The sequence below is a fragment of the Eriocheir sinensis genome, chromosome 63, assembly GCF_024679095.1.
Source record: "Eriocheir sinensis breed Jianghai 21 chromosome 63, ASM2467909v1, whole genome shotgun sequence".
NCBI lineage: Eukaryota > Metazoa > Arthropoda > Malacostraca > Decapoda > Varunidae > Eriocheir > Eriocheir sinensis.
In genome coordinates this window covers 6,168,283-6,170,782 of record NC_066571.1, presented here as the reverse complement: position 1 = coordinate 6,170,782, position 2,500 = coordinate 6,168,283, and the positions used below count along the sequence as shown (strand labels likewise).

Here is a 2,500-nt window from a genome sequence, read left to right as displayed (position 1 = left end):
GAGCAGCAGGATGAGCCCCGTGGCCATGATGGACCAGCGCACCTTGCGAGGCATCTCGTCGTCCTCCTTGCGCCGCCGCACCCGCTCCCGCGCCTTCCGCAGCGCGTCATTCTCGCTGCTCAGGCGAGGCTTCTTCCGTCGGGCCTTCCGCTGCTGCTCCGGCCGGTAGGTGGAGCATAGGTTGTGCTGCAGCTTCTTGATGTCCGCCGCCTCCAGGTCCACGGCGCTCAGGTTGATGAGGGAGCAGGAGGTGGTGGACAGCAGCGGCGCCGCCAGCGTGGTGGAGAGGGCGTCTGTGCTGTTGTAGTTGTTAAAGCCACAGGCCACCTTCTTGGGGTTGTAGCACGCCGAGAACTCCGAGAGGACGGTCTGGCCGGGCGCCTCAGAGCGGGGCTGATGGGCGGCGTCAGGGGGTAAGGCGTGCGGCAAGAAGTCCATCAGGACGCCGCCGGTACTGGCGGTGCACGACTGCGGCCGCGAGAAGTCCGTGGTGGACATGTCATCATAGGTGTCCACCGTCGACTGTCGCATCAGGAAGAGGCTCTGGTTGTCGGAGGCGCTTCTGATGGACGACTGGCGCGTCAGCCTCAGCGAGGACGTCGACTCGGTGGTGGCTTGCCGCTGCAGGTCACGGATGAGGCGTCTGGAGGAGTCCGCTGACTCCTCCGTGTCTTGGCGCCGCAGTGGTTCCCGGGAGCACCGCTTGGAGTAGCCGTACCCGGAATCCGAGGAGTCGGTGGTCCACTGGCGCCGCAGCTCCCGCGTCTTGGGACGCCGCAGGCACTCGTTGTCGCAGGACTCTGACGTCCTTTGTCGGCGGAGCTTCACCTGCCGCTGCGGGCGGGACACGTCGCTGTTGCTGCTGAGGGACTCCTGGTGGCGCAGGTAGCGTCCGCTGCGGCTGCTGTAGGGGCGCTCCATGCCCACCAGGTCAGCTCCCCACACCTGCGCCGCGTGGGCCATGTAGCGGAAGCAGTTGTCGGGGCCGAGGCCATCGAAGGGGCGGTCCACCGGGGCGGGTGAGACCAGCAGCTCGTCGTCCGTACTGGTGGCCTTGTCCTCGCACACCACCACCACCTGCCGGCCCCCGCCCTCCTCGCTCATGGCTACCGCCTTGTCCTCCTCGTCGTGACCCATGCTGCAACACACGCCTGGCTCAACACACACACACACACACACACACACACACACACACACACACGCAGGAATGTCTATGCATTGAATCGGGATTTGTTTTCTCCTCATTGAGTTTCCGCGCATTATTCCACTCCCTGAACAACACGCGTGGCTCGGTATTCCTCCTCGCGCCGCGGATTGGCAGAAGAGGGCAGGATACCCCCCTGCGGACATTGCTGCGCCTCGGAGTCCCTCTCGACGCTCTCTCTCCCCCTCCACAGGACTCTTTCTCATTTTGAACTTTTTTGCTCACTTATTTGGCAACGCTGTAAAAGTCAAGGGCATCCTCGTATTGTCTCTTTCGCGTGTTTAGTCGGACTTTTCTTTTGTTTGCTGTAGCTGGGTAGGTCTGGGGGCAAGGAGGAGGAGGAGGAGGAGGAGGAGAAAACTACAGAAAACCTCGTGGCCTTTTCTTCCTCTCCGCTGGTATGTGGTACTTGTGTGTGTGTGTGTGTGTGTGTGTTTGTGTGTGTGTGTGTGTGTGTGTGTGTGTGTGTGTGTGTGTGTGTGTGTGTGTGTGTGTGTGTGTGTGTGTGTGTGTGTGTGTGTGTGTGTGCGCGAACCATTTTACTCTTCGATGAATAAAAGGAAAAGATTCAGGGCGATTTCTCCCTTCCCAATCATCCCACTCCATTCTCCCTCCTCCCTCTCCCCTCCCCTCCCTCTCCCTCCTCCACCTTCCTCTCTCCTCCCTTCTTCCACCCCTCACCTCCCTCCCATCCCTCCCTGATATCCCCTCCCTGTGTCACCATTCTCCCTATCCCTCCCTCACCTCCCTACCCTCTTTCCTTTCTTCCCCTTTCACCACTTCCTCACTCCATCCCCTCTTCCTCTACCCCCATCACTCCTCCTTCCGTCCCTCCCTCCCTCCCCCTTCATTCCCTTCATCCTTCCTTCCCATTTTCCTTCTCCCTCCTTCCTACCCTCTTCCCTTTTTAGCCCCTCCCTTCTTCCTTCCCCCCTCATCCCCACCCTCCTTCCTTCCCCCTCACTCCCTCTTCCTTTCTTCCCCTTCCCTCCTACCCTCCTCCTTTCCTCCCCTACACCTCTTATACTCTCCCTCCTTACTTCCCCCTTCTCGTCTCTCCCCTCCCTCCATTTCTTCCCCTCTCCCCCCTTTCTTTCCCCCTCCCTCTCCCTCCCTCCCCCAACATCCCCTCCCTGTCTTACCATTCTCCCCTCCCTCACCACCATACCCTACCCTCTTCCTCCTTCCTTCCCCTCTCTACTCTTCCTTCCCCCCTCCCCCCCAAGCAGGCTGACGCAGTGCCGGCTGGAGCACACTCGTAAAAGCCGTGAGTTTATGCGCCAGTACCCGTAACTT

The 2,500-nt window shown here is 60.6% G+C and overlaps 1 protein-coding gene across 1 annotated transcript in view; it reads right to left on the bottom strand.

Annotated features, from left to right (window-relative positions):
* Positions 1–2,500, bottom strand: part of LOC126986916 (uncharacterized) — a 106,409-nt gene that overhangs the window by 20,162 nt on the left and 83,747 nt on the right. Inside the window, exon 2 of the mRNA XM_050843427.1 lies at positions 1–1,138. This exon is cut by the window's left edge and continues 58 nt beyond it. Coding sequence (XP_050699384.1) covers positions 1–1,137 — 1,137 coding nt within the window. The 5' untranslated portion in view covers position 1,138. The remainder of the gene's footprint in view (positions 1,139–2,500) is intronic.